The sequence below is a fragment of the Pan paniscus genome, chromosome 18, assembly GCF_029289425.2.
Source record: "Pan paniscus chromosome 18, NHGRI_mPanPan1-v2.0_pri, whole genome shotgun sequence".
NCBI lineage: Eukaryota > Metazoa > Chordata > Mammalia > Primates > Hominidae > Pan > Pan paniscus.
The window spans coordinates 60,238,812-60,258,821 of NC_073267.2; the positions used below are offsets into that span (position 1 = coordinate 60,238,812).

The 20,010-nt window shown below is 36.7% G+C and overlaps 1 protein-coding gene across 14 annotated transcripts in view; it reads left to right on the forward strand.

Moving 5' to 3' along the window:
* CYLD (CYLD lysine 63 deubiquitinase) overlaps positions 1-19,796 on the forward strand; it is a 60,227-nt gene extending 40,431 nt beyond the window's left edge. For 11 of the 14 annotated variants that reach the window (XM_003819816.4, XM_063597988.1, XM_034940149.3 and 8 more), the window contains exons 10-18: positions 184-325; positions 2,189-2,311; positions 4,721-4,812; positions 5,651-5,717; positions 9,417-9,549; positions 10,460-10,568; positions 11,404-11,522; positions 12,071-12,287; positions 14,183-19,796. In XM_003819816.4, the coding sequence (XP_003819864.1) occupies positions 184-325; positions 2,189-2,311; positions 4,721-4,812; positions 5,651-5,717; positions 9,417-9,549; positions 10,460-10,568; positions 11,404-11,522; positions 12,071-12,287; positions 14,183-14,367 (1,187 nt within the window). In that variant the 3' untranslated portion in view covers positions 14,368-19,796. The remainder of the gene's footprint in view (positions 1-183; positions 326-2,188; positions 2,312-4,720; positions 4,813-5,650; positions 5,718-9,416; positions 9,550-10,459; positions 10,569-11,403; positions 11,523-12,070; positions 12,288-14,182) is intronic. The other 3 variants (XR_008621485.2, XR_008621484.2, XR_008621483.2) reach the window with 3 other exon arrangements.
* Positions 19,797-20,010: the final 214 nt, after the last annotated feature.

Below are 20,010 nucleotides of genomic sequence, written 5' to 3' on the forward strand. Positions count from 1 at the left end.
ACAATAGCAATTTTTATAAGCCAAGTCGAATAGCAGTTAACCAAAGCCTACTTTCCACTTAAAGGAAAAATTTTGCATCAAAATACAAAAACATTTTAAAATGAAAAAATATTTATGGGAATACATATTGTAATAGTTTAAACGAATTCTTTTCATTTACTTTTTTTAAAAAAATCTTTTCAGCATTTGGAGGCTACTTAAGTGAAGTAGTAGAAGAAAATACTCCACCAAAAATGGAAAAAGAAGGCTTGGAGATAATGATTGGGAAGAAGAAAGGCATCCAGGGTCATTACAATTCTTGTTACTTAGACTCAACCTTATTCTGGTAAGTTTAAAAAGAATGCAATAGGTATAGATAGTGCCATGAGGCAGGGACACATACCGGTGTGTGTTTGCGTGTGCGTGTGAGTGTGTGTGAAAGAAACTGCCATCTGCCTCTGAGTAGAGAAACTGGATGACTGTGGGTCAGGATTGAAAGGGAGATTTGCTTTTTATGACATACTCCTTTTAAGCTTTTGAATGTTGTCTCATGTTTCTGTGTCCAGAAAGGTGAATGATATTGGTACAATGGAATAGATATACAGAGGGTATCTGGGAAATCTTTGTGCATATATCAAACAACATAACTTGCAGTAAAGCCATTGGCTGTTATGTGCTGTATTTCTTTTAGTAGGTAAAGGCAGTCATAAAACTACTGTCTTTAAAAAAACGATTTTCAGTAGCAGCACTGCTGCCCTCATATATGCAATTTTTTCCAAAGTGGAACAACTTAACATTGCAAGATTTTTTTTTTTTTTTTTTTGAGACAGAGTCTCACTCTGTCCCCCAGGCTGGAATGCAGCGGCACAATCTGGGCTCATTGCAACCTCTGCCTCCCAGGTTCAAGCAATTCTCTTGACTCAGCCTCCTGAGTAGCTGGGATTACAGGTGTGAACCACCACTTCCGGCTAACTTTTTTTTTTGTATTTTCAGTAGAGGCGGGGGTTTCACCATGTTGGCCAGGCTGGTCTCGAACGTCTTACCTCAAATGATCTACCCGCCTTGGCCTCCCAAAGTGCTTGGGATTACGGGCATGAGCCACCACGCCCAGCCTTAACATTGCAAGGATCTTTAAGCTCTGGAAATTGAACCAAGAATCTTTAGGCTCTGAGGATTGTAGACTGGGCTAAATTGAGAGTAGCCTGCCAGTTCTGTAGCCATATGATAAGAATTAGGAAGTTAATATGGGATGTTAACATTTTTAAAGTAGGAAGAAGAATAAAGTGGCGGCCATTTTATTTGCAGAATACTTTGACAAAAACAAACCTTATAGCATTGATATAATATTCTTTAGATTTCCTGATAAAAATCTATATTAGCTAAATTTTCTTTTTCTTTGATAACAGCAAGTTACTGCTGTCACTCGTTTATTTTTTTGAGAAGGAGTCTCGCTGTGTCGCCCAGGCTGGAATGCAGTGATGTGATCTCGGCTCACTGGAACCTCCACCTCCCGGGTTCAAGCGATTCTCCTATCTCAGCCTCCCAAGTAGCTGGGACTTCAGGTGCACTCCATCATGCCTGGCTAATTTTTGTATTTTTAGTAGAGACGGGGTTTCACCATATTGGTCAGGCTGGTCTCAAACTCCTGACCTCAGGTGATTCACCCGTCTCGGCCTCCCAAAATGCTGGGATTGCAGGCATGAGCCACCGCACCTGGCCTGTTAGTCACTCATAAGTGATTTTAGCATTTAAAGAAATTTATTAATGTAATAGATCTTTGCAAAGGGGCATGGGGAGAGGGAAGTGGGGCACTGAGTAGTGCTTGCCTCGGGAAGTCGTTTCCAAATGCTGTCTTCTGTTGTCTGTTTGTAATTTGACTGATATTTGTAGTCTCTCTATCAACTTTTGCAAAGAAGTTTTCTTTCTTAATATTCTGTTGGCACGTTGTTATCCTTTAACACTGCCAATCTGCCGTTTGCTTTCTCAGTATTATTGGTGTTGTCCTTAACATGGAAGGATCTGCAGGTCCTGATGATTGAACCATGGGTATCTTCACAGAGGTCTTGGTACCTGTGTTAATGAAAAACACAAGTTGTTATGTTATTTGTTCTCCAGACTTTACTTATTTTCCTCTTCTAATTCTTTTAAAAATCTATTTCTTGAAAAATATGTTTACAGCATGAAGAAAATTATCCTTTTTCTTTTGCAGCTTATTTGCTTTTAGTTCTGTTCTGGACACTGTGTTACTTAGACCCAAAGAAAAGAACGATGTAGAATATTATAGTGAAACCCAAGAGCTACTGAGGACAGAAATTGTTAATCCTCTGAGAATGTAAGTAGAAGACAAATTGCTATTTTGCCTTTATATGGTGTTCTATTTGCTGTTTTCTGGTATAGTAATTAATTTATACCTTGTCTTCATGTAATAAGAGATGGGTGAAAATTAGTTCTTATGGTAAAATATTACGTTTTTAAACCTTTGGTCCTTGTACTTTTTTGCTTATTTAATTTCTTAAATGTGGCCAAGGTGTAGAACATAGCATATTCCATGAAATGATTTAACCTATTTTGCTAGAGTAAACTATAATTTAGCAATTGCAGTACGTTTAGGAAAGCTAATACATAATACTTAGGATTCTTATCTTTTGAAATAGTTTATTCCAACACTTCTGCTACAAGTAATCATGCTTATTAGTTAAATTGGTGTAGTCTAGCTTCTTAAATCTGAAAGAAAAGGAGAAAGGGAAATTCTTTATAGAATAGCTAGTGTTTAATACTTTGGACTAAGCAACAGATGAGATGTATTTTAGTACCATATTTTTTGGTTAAAGGAATATATTTGGCCTCTTTCCACCTGCCTTAAAAAGGTGATTCTTTTTCCATTTCCTACTTTAGGAATTATAAATATGTCTTTTTATGGCCACAGGAAGCAATTTGTAATGGTACAAGCACAAGTGACAGGAGATATCTAGTAAAGACTTTGAATAAGTGGTAGTAGTGATATGTGATAATGTCACATTATAAAATTTAAACTATGAAGAATTAGGACCATAGATCATAAAACAAATTTGTTCATTCAGGAGTATAGAGGAAAGTGATTTATTTAAAGTCCATATTAAGATAAATTTGAATCCTTTTATATACTGTTCTTATTTATCAATTAAAGTAAAAAATAGTTTGATATCAAATTTGAACCAAAAAAGCAGAATACTCAAATACAATGAGGATTCCAAATTATCCGCTATATCACATGACTAGGAAAGTAAATTATAAGAGAATAAATTTCCTCACTTATATCTTTTGCTTTCCTTAAATTCTGTAATGATTTCTCTAATGATCTTACTCTTTAAGATAATTGTGAATCTTGATTTTCACATCAACTATTTTGTCTTATGCAAATTTTTAAACATACGATTTTTTTCCCCCAAGTAATTGATACTGGAACAAGACAGGTCAAACCCGAAACTCTAAGGCATGTTAACACCTCCTTCCTAGAAGAGAGGAAGAATAAACATTCTTTGGATCCTGTTGTTCAAACAGTTAAGAATCATAGTTAATCACACTTTCTTACCCTGTCCACGGTAAGAAACTGGTCAGATGCCCTGTTGTGATCAGGATTCCCCGTGTCTGTAGCATTCATATCTGTATATAGCTGACTGGTTTTATTTGGTGCTGAAATCTCTGCTTTTCTTCAGAGACCCTGTCTTTTTAACCTTACGCATTTTGTATTCCCAGTGGCTGACAGGTTACATTACTATGTAAGTGGTAGATTCTCAGTCTGTATTGGTTGCAGGAAACTAATGAGTGAATGAATAGTATAAAAAGTGGATATAAAATTAGCTAGTTCTGACTTGTCCAGTAAACTTATGGTAGCCGCAAAGTTCTCCTCTGAAGCCATTTTTAGAATTAGAAATTTAAAGTGATATTAAACTGATTGAATGTGTCTTGCATTCAGACAAAGAAGAGAGAAAATGTCATCATTATGCCAATTGGTTTGATTGCAGATTTTAGATTTTCAGTTTCTTATAAATTCCCTTTCCCATTTCCCTTGGTGGCTGTTTCACACTTCAGTATTAAAAGGATATTCTCTCTCAAAATTGTATATTCTGCTTTATAAAGTAAATGCTTTAATTTCCCAAGCAAATATTATTTAAAAAATCAGTCACAGCAAACCTAAAAATTTTTTTATCTTAGTGTATGACAGTTACTTGTAGAGGATATAATAGTGTCTTGGATAATTCTGGTTCTAGATCTTTAATTTTGCAAACTTCAAGAAGAAGCTTATAATTGTTTTCTTCAAAAATAATTGTCTAACCTATTGATTTATGACATACTGGAGTTGTATAAGAAATGTGTTGGCCAGGTGCGGTGGCACACACCTGTAATCCCAGCACTTTGGGAGGCCGAGGTGGGCGGATCACTTGAGGCCAGGAGTTCAAGAGCAGCCTGGCCAACATGGTGAAACCCTGTTTCTACTAAAAATACAAAAATTAGCTGGATGTGGTGGTGCACGCCTGTAATTCCAGCTACTTTGGTGGCTGAGGCATGAGAATCTCTTGAGCCTGGAAGGCGGAGGTTGCAGTGAGCCGAGATCGGGCCACTGCACACTCCAGCCTGAGTGATAGAGTGAGACTCTATCTCAAAAAAAAAAAAAAAAAAAGAAAAAAAGAAATGTGTGATTAAGATGTGTTATATAATTTAATACATGCCAATATCAATTAATAGTTTTTTACTAACTTAGATATGGATATGTGTGTGCCACAAAAATTATGAAACTGAGGAAAATACTTGAAAAGGTGGAGGCTGCATCAGGATTTACCTCTGAAGAAAAAGGTGACCATCTTAACTTATATGCGTTAAAAATAACTGAAGAGCATATTCACATGTCAAAGTATTAGCTGAAATGTGTGTCTGTGTAGTTGGGGGGTTTTCTTTTAAATTAGAAATTTCTTTTTATGTGATATATGGTTAGCTCCTCTTTTTGTAAATTCTTCCTCTCTTCTAAAAGTGATTGATGATGTGGAATAATGAACTCCTTTAAGAAGCTGGCTGGTTCTAGTATATTAAATGCTTAAATAAAAAGTCCTTTCCTTTCCACCCAGCAATGATATTCTCAGTTGTTTCTCTCTTGTGGTGCAGAGTTGCATTGGGTTTTCTACATTTTCCCACTGAGTTTTCCCTGTTGTAAAAGGGAGTTAGAAAGCTGCTGACTAGGATTAAGTTTATAGTCAGGGAACAGTGTTATAATCTCTTCCTAGCTAATGGGCTTACTCAAAGATTCACCACCTGACTTTGAATTTGTCAGCAGCATACTGTAAACAGCTGTAATGTTCAGAGGCTTGCAGGAAAAAACAGAGCATACTTCAGATTGTACTCCATTTACCTTAACCCCTCCAAAGGAAATAACAGCTATTTCATTATGTGTGATGTGTTACACCCTTTCAAATGTAATAAACTTAGAACAAAATTGAAACATAATACTTGATTATAACTTTTAAATGTCTTTTATGTTTTTCCTTTGTCAGGAAAACTTGAAAACTGTGCTTTTAATTGAAATAATATTGGATGAATGAAACTGAATTCAGTATTAAAATTTGACTGTTAGAAATAAAAAATAAAATGATTTAAAAATTTTGCCTGTGACTTATTTGATTTTTAAATTTTCTCCTAGATCCTGAGGAATTCTTGAATATTCTGTTTCATCATATTTTAAGGGTAGAACCTTTGCTAAAAATAAGGTAACCTTTAAATTGTTCTAGAAGCATTGGAAAAATAGACAATTCTCATTTCTACTGCCATTATTCAACAGACATGATTTCCAGAATGATTTCTTAATATTGTATTTGTTTAGGGCTCTTAATAGGCTAGGGGAATATCATGCAAGTTAATTTTATTTGTTGTCCTTGCCACAGTACCATAGTTTACTTGAAGATCAAATCCAATGTAAATTTATACTATAATTTTTAACCCTAGCGATAAGTATTATTGCAAATCATTTTCTTTTGAAACTGTATATATATTTTCATAATTTCAATTAATGAACCTTTTAAGAAAAAAAACTCATTCTAACTTAATCAGACACTTCAAGAAGACTGTTTTCTGTCTACTCATCACTCAAAAAATTTAGTCTTAAATTAGCTTTCCTGTTTTTAGTTGTATAACTTTGTCTCCCCTCCCCACCCACCATGTTGAATGAAAGCCTTGTTTAATGTAGTAAAGTTCTTAATGAAATGTTCTAAATGACTGAACGTTCCAGGTAGTTTGAATGTTCTCAGTCTAAACAGTGGACCTTTTTACATTTTAGCTTGGGTTTCTCTGTTGAGAATCTTAGTAATATCCTATGCACTTCCCTAAAAGCTAAGCATAGACGAGTACTCTTCCTCATCTCTGTGTCTTAAAGTGATATTGTTTGATGCCACTGTTGAACTGATGGGTGAGGAGAATAGAGGGAGGGTGGATGGTGCCATGGCTGTGGTTTGATATTGTTTGGGAAGTTCTTATGAATGAAATGAGACTGATACATAACCATCAAGAGTTCATATTATCTGTTCAAAGATGATAATAGCCATATGTACACCTAAAAATCCTAGAGAATGGCCTAAAAATTACTACAATTAGCAACATAATTCATAATTTGTCTATGTAAAATATCCATGGAAAAATCAATAGCATTTCTGTATACCTTCAAGCAAATATGAAAAAGTAATTTAATACTTCATGAAAGTATAAAATACCAAGAAATCAATTTTATTGAGATAGATTTTTTTTAAAAGACTTATACAGAGCTAAAAGGGTTTTGATTAATTAGTGAGAAAGATTACGTTCTGGGTAGGACAATTAAATAATTTAAAGACGATTACATAATAATTTGCACACAAGCAAGATCTTAACATACTTCAGGAAAGTGGATTTAGAGTTCTCTACAAAATGAAGTGGGCAAAAATCTTGAAGAATGCTTTTAAAATAGATTTCTATTATAAGCTACGAAGGCAAAGCAATAGACTTTAAAATAGTGTGTGATACTAGCATAAGATTAGAAATATGGATCAATGGGGCCAAATAGAAAGCTCAGAAATAGAATTAACTGTGTAGAATTTCAGTATCTTATAAGTCAACTTTCAAACAGAAATGGGAAAGGAAAGATATGTTTAATACATGATGTAGGAAACCTAGAAGGCACTTTGGGAGAAAAAAGTCAATTTGGTTTTTCATTTTAAAGAGATAAATTTCAGATGCTTAAAACAGTTGTTTTCATCGTTTTTACCCCTTTTCTAGCCTACACACTTATGGAATGTAATACACGCCCAGTAATAACATAGGTTGAATACTGAGTGATCCTCAGAGTGGGTAGGGAGGGATCAGGGCATCTCTGAATATATCTCAGAGTCTGAATGCCTTGTGGGACTTGAAAGGGCCCTGGGAAGTTCTTACACCCCCTGAAGGGTACACTGTCCCCTTCACCCCTGCAAACAACCTCTTCATATTGAGAATCACTTTTTAAAGATTATAAATATTCTAAGTTGGCTCTTTTTCAAGAGTAATTCTTCCCCTCCACTAGCATTTCATTTTGACAGACAGAGTCAGCAGATGCAACAAATAGGAGGATAAGTACCTTAAAAAAATCTAAAATAATTAAATAGTCTAAAAGAGACTATAAGATGTTCTTAAATGATTGAAGAGACAAAAGAACTAGATGACAATGAAAGGTAAAACAGATTTGATAAACAGAATCAAATAACCAAAGACAGAATCTCCAGAAATAGAAACCATATCATGATGTTACCTCATTGATGCAGTGTGCACAGCTGAAGAGAGAATTGCTCATTTGGAAGACAGAGCTGAGGAAAGTACCCAGAATATTGCACAAAGGGATAAAGAGTTAGAAAACAAGAAAGAGAGAATAATAGACATGGAATATGGATTCTAACTGGAGTTCCAGAAGGAGATACTAGAGAGAATAGGGAAAAGGCAATGTTTCAACAGATAATAGCTGAATAATTTTTAGAATTTTTGATAGACTGAAATTCTAAGAATAAAAATATTCAGAATTTCTGAGCAGGAAGAACCAGGACTAAATTACCATTCAGAGACTTACTATAGGATGTACTTCAGTAAAACAAAACTGAGTTTAGAATAAAGGAGTGGGATGCAAGAAACAAGGGAAAGTCAAGAAATTAGTAAATTGTCTTCTCCATCCTCATTTCTGCCTCCTTTCCCTCAGTGTTTGCAATGCAGTGGTCCTTTCAACCACCAGCCCTCCTCCCCTGCTGCCATTATTATGATTACAACTACTTACCTCTACTACTTCCTGGTTTCTTATTTTCCTCTCTCATTTTTTTTTTCCTGTGAACTGTTAATTTTCTATGCTTTTTGGCTTTCACAGAAAAATTCTGGTCTTTTGTCATAGTCATCAACAACTGATTAAAACATTGGTATATCATAGCCTTCAGGTTTTTTGATTATCATCTGTTTGTATTTGTTGTGGGTCTCCAGAATCTCCTGTTTTGTTATCAATTAAGTTTTGTTTATTTGGGGATATAAGTTGCTTTGGGAAGCTGAGAATTTTTGCAGGCTGATCTCTGAATAGCTGAGTTTTTTTTTTAAGTGATAACTATGTTAATATTTTCCCCTAAAAATCTTAAAATCTAGATATAAGTTTAGATGTAAATAGTCTAACTTTATATCCAGAAATTCTGCTGAAAAGGTAAATAGTAAACTTAAGGATTATTAGTCCTTCTGGTAGAGTTAAAGACTAATGGCATGCTATAGTAAAATATTTAGGAGGAAAGATGCTCAAAATATAAGAGTAACACTGTGATTGGCATATGGTAGGTGCTTACTTGGTATTTGTTGAATAAATAAGTGACTATCAGACAGCATGCTTTAGCAGAAAGAATGGTAAGCAGTGGTTAGGGCCCCTAGATTCTTTACCCAGCTCTGCTTTTGACTTGCTGAGAAGTCATTCTCCTTCCCTAGATCTCAGTGCCTTCATTTTAGAAATGAAAAGTTCGATCTAGAAGGTCTGCTAAGGGTCTGTCACATCCAGCATATAATAATTTATTTTCAGGCATTAAATACAGTTTGCTGCTTTCTAGATTTGGGCAGTGAAGTTGCACTAAGTGATTTACCTTTTGGTTAGTTCTGTTCACACAGTGCTTCTTGATTGAGATTATTATTCCATTATTTTTTTCCTAATCACTAGGAGAACTTTCCAGTCTAAAAACTAAGCAAAATAAATCATTTATAAGGTCTTGTGCCTAAGCACATTTAATTATTTTATCCAAATCATTTATTTCTCTCTGTTGTTCTGACTATCCAAAGCTACACCATCAATTTTATGGTTTTTCTGTTCTCAAATACTGCTGGGACAACTTCACATTTTGATTTAAGCATTTGATAAATAGGTTGTATGTATTTTTTTCTCTGCGTGTTTTTAGATCAGCAGGTCAAAAGGTACAAGATTGTTACTTCTATCAAATTTTTATGGAAAAAAATGAGAAAGTTGGCGTTCCCACAATTCAGCAGTTGTTAGAATGGTCTTTTATCAACAGTAACCTGAAATTTGCAGAGGTTAGTGATACTCACCTGTGGTATTTTATATGAAAGTCTGTGGGAGTCTTAAGACTATTGGTAGTTTCAGTATCTATTGATTTTAACTAGCTGAGAACAGTTTGAAACACAAACTGTTAAGAAACACAAATTTTAAAAAGTATGCAGTGTTTCAACTTTGCCTTTACAGAAAATGTCTTAGAATTAAGATTGAATTTTTTGGATTTCTGCTGCCAAAGAAAACACCAAGCTAATTTGCGTAACTTGAAAACTTTTAGGTAGTTTAAAGCAAAAGGAGACTTACGTTTTTTAAAATGCCATTTTACCCAAGCATATTATCCAAATATATCAAAATATAATGTTTACTTCCCCCCTTCATTAAGAGACAAAATGTCAATAAATTCATTTATATTTGCTAATGAACCAGTGATAGAAATTATTTTTCTTTTATTGTCCAAGAATCTCAATAATTTTAATAGTATATGCTTGTGGTTTATTTTGATTGTATTCATTTCTGAAGTCATTTTTGGTAAAACCTTAACAGCCACAGTTATATATTTGTTGAAATATAATGAGTAGTGTCCTTCTGTGATGACATTTTCTGTATTATATTTGCAAAAACAATCTGTCCAAAACCTTTAATAAATATAAACCCAAATAAAATGCCATGATTTTATTTGAGACTCAAGATTATTGAACTCCGTGACCTCTAGGTGCTGGTGTGCCCCTGCGATCATGAGCTACTTGAAGACTTGTGGCTTGTTGGTGTCCTCTGTCCACAGCCCATGGTCACGTGTGGATCCTGTTTCATAGGACACCAATATTAAGGCAGAACTCACTGTTTTGTTTGACAGCCATGACTATTTTGGTTTCATAGGGAAAAGTTTTTTTTTTAACACTTTGATTCTAAAAATATCTGTCTTTTTTATAGGCACCATCATGTCTGATTATTCAGATGCCTCGATTTGGAAAAGACTTTAAACTATTTAAAAAAATTTTTCCTTCTCTGGAATTAAATATAACAGATTTACTTGAAGACAGTAAGTATGAGATTTTTTTTAGTTTGTTTTGTTGGTTTTGTGGAAATTGTCAGATAATTCTCATCAGTTGTGGGTTAGACTCTAACTGGACACAGTATTTCCCAAGGCAATTCAGTATCTGAAGAGCCTGGAAATATGAAACCAGTCATTTTATTTCCAGGAATTTATTCTGAGAAAACACAAATGAAAATAAATATTTGATATGCAAATATACTTATTATTATATGATTAAGAAATTAGAAACAACTTGAATGTTAACCAGAGGAGAATGGTTAAATGAGTGTGTATCTAACAATTAAACTACTGCCATTAAAATTCATGGTTTTGAAGACCAATGTGTATGAAATGGTCATGGTGTAATATTAAGTGGAAAGGTAAGTACGTTGATATATTCTACAAAAGGAGCCATATATATATATATACACACACACACATACATACATATATACCTATGTAAATATTCAGTATGAAATTATTAGAGAAAATTCATAATCATATTGACAGTGGTTATCTCCTGCCAACTAAAATTGTAGATGCTTTTAGTTTTCTCCATTATACTTCCTTGCATCTTTGAATTTTCATCAATGGGTATTTTATAATGAAGGGAAAAATACTCTAGGAGACACTATTTAGAAAAACTATTTGGTCCAAAAAAATGTTTTTAAAGATATTTCAAATACTAACTAAGAGCTTAAGCAGATGGAAGAGAAAGAGACTTTTTTGAAGCCATGAACATTGTCCTTTTTAAAGCCTAACTTTTCTTTACATCTTCTTCATGAAAGAATGCATTTTTTAAAAAGTCCTCTTAACTTCCCTTCCCCTTCCCACATTTCAGCTCCCAGACAGTGCCGGATATGTGGAGGGCTTGCAATGTATGAGTGTAGAGAATGCTACGACGATCCGGACATCTCAGCTGGAAAAATCAAGCAGTTTTGTAAAACCTGCAACACTCAAGTGAGTTTCCCTTCACTTAATGGATGAACTTTTGTTGAACAGTAACTTATTTATAGTTGAAAACACAATGCTCGTTTTGGAAAGTTTTTTAAAATCATAATTAACGGTTAAAAATTCACAATAAAATGGTATTGCTTTTGCCTTTTCTGTTTACTTGAGAGCTGTTGGTGAAGTACTTGATTGCTATAAGGGATGTATTTGATAAGAGTAAGGAAGCCCATTCACTTGACACATTGAGTTTCTCTCATTAATGACTTTTTTTTCTTTTTTTTTTTTGAGACTGAGAGACTGAGAGAGACTAATGCCCAGGCTGGAGTGCAGTGGCACGATCTCGGCTCACTGCAACCTCTGCCTCCGGGATTTAAATGATTCTCCTGCCTCAGCCTCCCTAGTAGCTGGGACTGCAGGCGCCTGCCACCACACCCAGCTAATTTTTGTATTTTTAACAGAGACAGGGTTTCACCATCTTGGTCAGGCTGGTCTTGAACTCCTGACCTCATGATCCACCAGCCTCGGCCTAATGACATTCTTTTCATGGTCCATTTTAGGTCCACCTTCATCCGAAGAGGCTGAATCATAAATATAACCCAGTGTCACTTCCCAAAGACTTACCTGACTGGGACTGGAGACACGGCTGCATCCCTTGCCAGAATATGGAGTTATTTGCTGTTCTCTGCATAGAAACAAGCCACTATGTTGCTTTTGTGAAGTATGGGAAGGACGATTCCGCCTGGCTCTTCTTTGACAGCATGGCCGATCGGGATGGTACTGAAAACGCCTTTCTTCTGCATGTGGCACAGGGTTCTGATTTGTAGTGGGACAGTTCATAGTGGGATTGCCTGTTCTGAGTGATATTTTCCGAGAAAATCCTTTCAGGATTATTCTGGTGACAACAGTCTTATATCTTGGATTGCATTAACAACCTTGCTAGCTGAACTAAGGAATAATATGCCATGTTTTTTTTTTTTTCCTTTTTTGAGATGGAGTCTCACTCTGTCACCCAGGCTGGAGTGCAGCGGCGTGATCTTGGCTCACTGCAACCTCCACCTCTCAGGTTCAAGCAATCCTCCCACATCAGCCTCCTGAGTAGCTGGGACTACACGCATATGCCACCATGCCTGGCTAATTTTTGTATTTTTAGTAGAGATGGGCTTCTGCCATGTTGCCCAAGCTGGTCTCAAATTCCTGGCCTCAAGTGATTCACCCTCCTTTTCCTCTCGATGTGCTGGGATTACAAGAGGAGCCAGTGCACCCAGCCTCATATTGTGATATTTTGACATGCATATGCTCTTTTTTAAAAAAAAAGAATCCTAAAATTCTTATTTCAGCCCTGAGGGATCTTATTTCCAGCTTCGTTGTCTTCTTTCAGGCCCCTCTCATTTTTGTGGGAGCCACGGTAGCTGTTTATTAAGTCATTAAGTAATTCTACCTAAATCCTGGCAAGATGGGGATTATTCCTGTTTTTCTGTTATTAAAGCTGAGGTTTAAGGGGCTTGAGGTATTGTAGTTTGTGTTTAACTCAGTCTTTCTGATCTCAGTGCATATGTTTTTTTGTACTAAACCATGTTATCTTCCAATTGCCAAAAGCTGAGAGCAGAAGTAAACATCCTTTTCAGAAAAGTAAAGCCTCTTCTGCATGTAGTATGTTTCTCCCTGAAGTGGGGAATAGGCTGCAGTTGCCAGGCCACTTTCTAGGATGCTTCATCATTATTTAACTAATGCTTAATGAATGCCAGGCAGGATAGTGGGTTTTAGGTAAGAAATGTTTGTTAAAGCAGCCCTGCCTCTACCTATAAGGAGTTTGCAGGTTAAGACCAGGCCTGGGCAAGGTTGTGAGGTGTGACTCTCATGTTCCTCCATTCTTATACCCTATTTTTCCTTTAGCTGCTCTCTCAGGTCCAGCCCCCGCGGCCTTCTGGTGCGGCCCTCCAGTAGCCTAAGACATTCCCTGTGGCAGCCTCTTGAACAGAGGCCCAGGCCCTAGATCAAGAGTTCTCCACCTTTTCTCAGTTCTCTGATGCTTGAGGGATACATCCCAGCCCCGTCTGTAGATGTGCCCCCAACCCAGTTAACATTTGCACTGAACAGCGTAACACAACAGCATAGGTTTGGAAAAGCCACTGAGGTAACCCAGAGGAGCCTTTCCTGGAATCTCTGAAATCACACCCCAGAGCACCTTCATCAGGGCCTGGTGATGTGTCAAACAAACTGTGTTAGAGTTGCGTAAGGATGTGTTTAAAGTGTAGGGAGCTATAATAGCGTTCATTTGACTAGATCTATTCCAAATTGGACAGTCTTATGGTGAAGTGTGCTGGGTGGCTTGTGTCTGGGAGGAAATGAAATGTGAGGAACAGAGTGTCGTCTACATATGTATTGATAATATGATTCAGAGAGAAGTCTGGAAAGTAGGTTAGGGGCTTACCTCAGAATTCGTGTCCTTTTACCAGGTTTATTCACTGTTGGCCCCAGAATCCTTTCAGAAACCAAGAAATCAGAATATGTCAAGGGTTAAAGGACGCTTTCACTTCCAGAAATCAGAAGTAAAATAAAGGCTTTTAGAGCCTGAAATTAGCTTTTTGGAAATGATAGGATTATAAAATCACTGGCAAAAGGGTTTAGAACTTGACTGCCCTATAAAGAGTTCTTCCTCTGTGCCATAGGTGGTCAGAACGGCTTCAACATTCCTCAAGTCACCCCATGCCCAGAAGTAGGAGAGTACTTGAAGATGTCTCTGGAAGACCTGCATTCCTTGGACTCCAGGAGAATCCAAGGCTGTGCACGAAGACTGCTTTGTGATGCATATATGTGCATGTACCAGAGTCCAACAATGAGTTTGTACAAATAACTGGGGTCATCGGGAAAGGCAAAGAAACTGAAGGCAGAGTCCTAACGTTGCATCTTATTCGAGCTGGCAGTTCTGTTCATGTCCATTGCCGGCAATGGATGTCTTTGTGGTGATGATCCTTCAGAAAAGGATGCCTCTGTTTAAAAACAAATTGCTTTTGTGTCCCTGAAGTATTTAATAAGAAGCATTTTGCACTCTAGAAAGTATGTTTGTGTTGGTTTTTTAAGAAGTCTAAATGAAGTTATTAATACCTGAAGCTTTAAGTTAAGTGCATTGATCATATGATATTTTTGGAAGCATACAATTTTAATTGTGGAAGTTTAAAGCCTCTTTTAGTCCATTGGGAATGTAAATAAATGTGTCTTCTTTATGGACCAAGGATATGAAATCATTTTTCTTTTGTAGCTAACGGTTGCCTTGAGGAAGAAATAATTTGGTTTTATTAAGAGTCTACTCTCAATCCAGTTATTAGAGATGTACTGAGTTTGATTTGTTAATCCTTTCTATATACTGCTGATCTTGCATGTCTACAATCTGCTCAGTTTTTCTGTGTTTCTGCAATAGTGGTCAGAAAAATACTTAAATTCCCTTAATGGTGTTGTTTTCTATTTGTTCTGGTTTTGAGATAAATGAGTGATTCTGTCCCCAAATGTCCATTTTTGAAGTGATTTTCCTGGAGGATTAGGGTATTTAGCAGTTGAAGCTCTTCATTCATAGTAGTTACTGTCAGCTAACAGGTTTTTTAAGGCTTTTAACTATTAATATTTTATGGAATGGGGCAAAGTAAATTGATGAAAGAATTGGAGTGATAATAGTCCTATACAAACATACAGTCCATAAGAAAATGAATTTGGCATATAGAATTATTACAATTTCCTGGGAGAGATGGATATTTAAACCTCTATTATTTTAGACAAGACTGTCTAGAACTTAAGTTTGATCTGTCAGCCAGTACTCCCATTAAATTCAGTGTAGTTTCACTTGATAGAATCAGATATGTCATCGAAATGTTAGCAGCAGCTTCATCCTCCTTCTGATGAAAGTAAGTAGAAATGGGATGTTTTGTTTAATAACAGCCATAGTGTGTGTTTAGACCACAGCGGATGTTGTAGACCAGGACCATAGATGATACATGTCAGTGCTGTGGAATGTGCATTCTCTGAGTGTTGTTTTGTGGTATCATTGTCTTTCCTGAATGACTTTCTAACTGTGCAGAAAGGCAGAAAAGTCATCATATGTATATGTCATATGACTTTATAAAATATTTAATGTGACAAAAAGTGGAAAGAATCTTTACAAACCCTGCAATTACTTTTTTAAAGGCACTTTTACTCTTTGGTTTTATCATTCCATTTTGCTAATATTTACTAGCTTTATAAATTACAGTAAGGTACAAAAACTCATCTTGTAATATTTTCATTTTTGAAGTGAAAAAGTACATATATTTTGCACAAGGTTTTATATTGCTAAGTGCTTGGTTGGGGTGGTGAGATGATGATTAGATCAGGGGTGAGGCTGAGAGACTCTGGGTTTAGGGCTAGCCCTGCCTCCATCTCCCTTGGGTAAAATGAAGGGTGTGGGGTAAAAGATGCATAAGGCCTTTTCTAGCTCTGACCACCTAGAAGTCCAATCACCCTGTAATTAATATGTGTTGAATGAAGAAATGGGTGAATGAGCTTGTCAATGTGATTTTAAAAAATTGACTACCTGGAGGAATGATTAGGAATCTAAATGGAGCCAGCCCTCGGTATCTGCAGGTTTCTCATCCATGGATTCAACCAACTGCAAATGGAAAATATGATTTTTTTAAAAAAAAGGATGGTTACATCCGTATTGAACATGTACAGACTTTTTTCTTGTCATTATTCTCTGAACAATACAAGAACTCTTTATGTAGCATTTACATTTATTAGGTATTATAAGTAATCTAGAGATGATTTAATTAAAATATACAGGAGGATGTGTGTCAGTTATATGCAAATTCTGTACCATTTTGTATCAGGGAATTGAGCATCTTCAGATGTTGGTATCTGCAGGGATCCTGGAACCAAACCCCTGCAGATACTAAGGGCTGACAATCTAGGTAAGACTGGATTTAACAGTTGGAAAAAAAAAAAAAAAAGGAGAGAGAAGACAGTTCCTTTCCTGTAGAAATTAAAACAAAATACAAATTGAGGAAGCTCTGCTACCCAGGCTGTCATGGTAGAGAACTTGAAGAAGACCTGTTTGGATGGACGCCTGGTTTCAAAAGTCAGGTGTGGAGACTGTGTTAAATGGGAAGGCCTCATCCATAAATGATTTCTGGCAACGTCTTCTTCAGGTGGAGCTTGACGTCTTTTTAATGTTACTTGGGGAGGGAGTGCTCATTAAGGGATGCCAGGGCCAGCTCTGGTGGTTCCTGGGGAGGCTGCGTCCTTCCCTGCTTCTGCATGTCATGAGGCAGCAGGAAGGTTTCCCCTGCACCTGTCTGTCCTGGCTCCCTCTGGGTAGCCCCCTACTGTTCTGTGCTTCAGCACAGCCTGGTTTGTCAAGAGGCACATAGTTGGGGCCAGGCTGCATGGCGCAGGGGCTGATGTGCCTGCTGGTTATTTAATTTTTAGCCTTAAGTTTTCTTTAATATTTTCCTGTTGGCTATTTAAAGGTTTTGGTTATCTTTTATTCCTTATCTACAATCAAGATGACAATGTAATTGAATTATCTCATTTATAACACGGTTCATGATTCATGATTCATGATTACAAGCAGAAAATATGTCATGTTCCTCACCTCCAAATAAATATGTGTGTGTCTGTGTGTGTGTATATATGTATGTGGCGGAGAGGGAGAGAGTGGGGAAGGAGAGCAGTGTTATCATACATAGAGAGGCTAAATGTGTCCCATCCCTCACTGTCAGCTTTATAAAGGAGTTTGACTCCATCCACAGAAGAATGTTTTATAAGACTAGGAAAACACGTTGAAAACTAGGATAAACAGCAACAAAAATCAACTAAATATGTTGTTACTGTTGCTAAGGATTTTCTCCTTAGAATAATTTAGGATTTTTAAAAATTTCTGTTTGCCAAATGCTGTAGATAAATGGCCAGATTCTTCCTATCCCCAGGATTCCTTTATTATTTTTTTTCACAGATTTTGAGAACAAGGGGGAGACATAGTATGGAAGATTAAGATTCCATTAATCTTATAGAACTGTGTTGTCACCCAAATTCCTGCTTGTTTGAACATGGCATCTTCATAGATTCAGGATTCACTACCCTCTATAGCTGGATCTTGAAAATTATCTGGTCAGATAATTTTGCATCTGCTTGGATGATTGTAGACTAAGATGTAAGTGGAGGATAAAGTATTAGACCTTTGCTGAGTAACTGCCAACCAAGAAGTATTTATCGGACACTTACTAGGTGCCTAGGATTGTATCAGAGGGAATATGAGATGTGTCCCTGCCCTACTTAGTTTTAACGAGAGAATATCTATTAAAGGCTACTTAGCTAAAGGGTAAGGGTGACAGGTCTACGGGAAGCTTTGGGAGGTGGTGTGCTGTGACAGAAAAAGTGGCAGAGTAGGGACGAGAGACCTGCATTCTAGCCCTGTTTCTGTCACTTGCTCTGTACACTTAGACAACAGCTTGACCTCTTGAGCTTTAGTTTCCTCCTCTGCATAATGAGAGGGTTAGACTACTGAATTGTATGGGAAAAAAATACAAATTCCTGGGTCCTAGGTCATGCCTGCTGAATCCGACTGTTCAGGAAGAGGCCTAGGAAATCTGTGAGGGAATCCCCAGGGGAATCTCGTGACCAGCCAGGTGTGAAATCTGCTAACTGGAAGATCTCAAAGCTTCCTTCACTTTTTGTGATTTTGTGGTCATGTAACGTTACTGTATTATTCTACGTAAATGTGGGTACTTGGATGTTTATCATACTGTTTCTCTGTGTTTACATACTAATTTGTGTAAGAAATGCATTTTAGTCTGTGTACCTCAACCTGCTGTTTGTTTCCTAGAGGTGTTAGTAGTCTTTAAATATAAGTAAGACTTAAGAGGATATTTGATGTTATTTACCTGGATATTTTCTTCCCCTTTTATTTATTTAGAGGAAATTGAGATTCTAGGAGCCAAAAAAATGAAAACAAAATTCTAAGGCAAAGTTAAAGAAAAAAATTACATTATTTCTTGCCATTTGCTACTTTATAATGAAAATTTAAAAATTATATGGGAAGATTTTTCTCTGGGATAACAAATCCTTGTCATAAAGTAAGAGGTCTTTTTAAAGTAGGTAGGCTATAAGGCCTGTAATTTAAAATAATACTCCTTTCTCTAGGGGTTCGTGCAATTCTCCATTAATGAAGATAACATTTGAATTCCCCAAAGCAGGTGAGGAGTCGGGGAGGAGAAAGCGATGTTAAAATGAAAACTCACTGCAAAAGAGGAGGCAGAGGAAGAAGGAATGTAAACCCCTTAAAGCAGATGTGTGTGGGGCCTTATGAAGACCAGGAGTCTGCGGGTGTCAGGGGATTGCCCCTCTTGACAGAGACTAGGGTTTTAGACTGAGGCTTCCTGCAGGGAGTTCGCATTGCCCTTCTCCGTTCCCCTTCAGACCTTTCTGGGGAGAAGAGGTGGGAGGAGGGGAGAAAGACTGTTCATCTTATTCTAAATCCTGGAGCAGCTGAAGGTTTTCTCTTGAGTCAGGATGCAGTGGTAACACATTAACCAGCAAGTGTGGCCAAGGATAATGAAAACGTGGGAAAGGAAGGTCTTCCTCCTCCCTGATTGTAGCATCCAGCAGTCTCTGTAGCCAGGTTACTCAAGAACCACATTTGATTTCCTGGCCCTTTGCCTTGGCAATGATGGCATTTTTATTTCACTGTGTTTTAAAGTCTTCATTTATTTTTATAACATGGGTTAGGGAGAAGGGCCACAAATGGAGGGATTGTCCTTTCAAGCACCACAGCTTCAGATAAAATTAGTACTTTCAAATATTGTCCACTTTAACTTAAAAAATTCTAGAGGGATTATATTGGAGACTCAACTGCCCTTGGTTTTAGTTTATAAAATGGCCTAGTACGGTGGAATTTTAATTTTAGAAAGTCTTAGCATCAGATCATAAACATTCATTAAAAGAACTCACATCCCATCTGAAACTTCCCAAGGGAGTTGGGATTCTTAGTAGATTGGTAGAAAGGGGCTCATTTTCTACTGCATTTCCCATTTTTGGTATCTTGTTCAGCATGTTTTATTTTTATTTCTTGTCTGCAGAACATCCTATATTTATGAGAACATTCTTTAAGAAGACCACCACATAGAATACCCCTTCCTATCAGCTCGCTCTGATTTAGCCTTAATTTTGTTAAATTTTTTAGAGATGAATGAAGTGCTGCTGTGGAAAGAAATGTACATATACTATTTCTGTATCATTAAAATTACATTTTTATGGTTCCTTTTCCTGGATTTCTTTGAGGGAAGGGTTTTGGGTTATGAGAAGGCTGGAATTGGGTCTCTACAACACTTTAAGTTTTTGCTGTGGTAAGATTTCTTTGAGGAAATGCTATACCTGGGCACATCTCTGTGTCTTGATCAAGCCTCTACCACCATTACAATTGCTTTAGAAAACCTCACACACTTACCCTGTTCTGGGAGATGTGCCAGCGGCA